Source organism: Nannospalax galili, unplaced genomic scaffold (assembly GCF_000622305.1).
Source record: "Nannospalax galili isolate Female #2095 unplaced genomic scaffold, S.galili_v1.0 C47338379, whole genome shotgun sequence".
NCBI classification, from domain to species: domain Eukaryota; kingdom Metazoa; phylum Chordata; class Mammalia; order Rodentia; family Spalacidae; genus Nannospalax; species Nannospalax galili.
The window spans coordinates 1-447 of NW_008442010.1; the positions used below are offsets into that span (position 1 = coordinate 1).

Below are 447 nucleotides of genomic sequence, written 5' to 3' on the forward strand. Positions count from 1 at the left end.
ATACCATCTTGTGGCAGGAAGCCTGAGGAGCCAGAGGCCTACTGGTCAGGTTCTGGGCTGCACATCCTGTGGTCACTAACTCCTTCCCAAATCAGCCCCTGGAGGGTGGTGTGGAAACCCCCACTAGGGCCCAGGGCTGCTCAAGCATCAAGATGTGATCTGCTGCATGGGTCTGAGGTTTGGGCATACTCAGAAAGCACAGCCTGTGGTGGCCTTGACATCATCCACTGAGGAACCTTCCCAGAGCTCCACCACAGTCAGGCCTTTCTTTGGGTCCACGTCAAACACGGCCTTCTCGGTGATGATGAGGTCCACACACTGCTTACCAGTCAGTGGCATGGTGCATTTGTCCAAGATTTTGGGCTTCTTGGCCTTGGTGCAGTGCTCCATGGTGACCACCACTTTGGTCTTGTCGTCAGACACCAAGTCCATGGCCCCGCCCATGCC

The 447-nt window shown here is 56.2% G+C and overlaps 1 protein-coding gene across 1 annotated transcript; it reads right to left on the minus strand.

Annotated features, from left to right (window-relative positions):
- Positions 1-9: 9 nt before the first annotated feature.
- LOC115069066 (succinyl-CoA:3-ketoacid coenzyme A transferase 2A, mitochondrial-like) lies at positions 10-441 on the minus strand. The gene has a single exon (XM_029560311.1). It carries the CDS (start codon positions 430-432, stop codon positions 190-192), a length of 243 nt encoding a protein of 80 aa, XP_029416171.1. The 5' UTR covers positions 433-441; the 3' UTR covers positions 10-189.
- Positions 442-447: the final 6 nt, after the last annotated feature.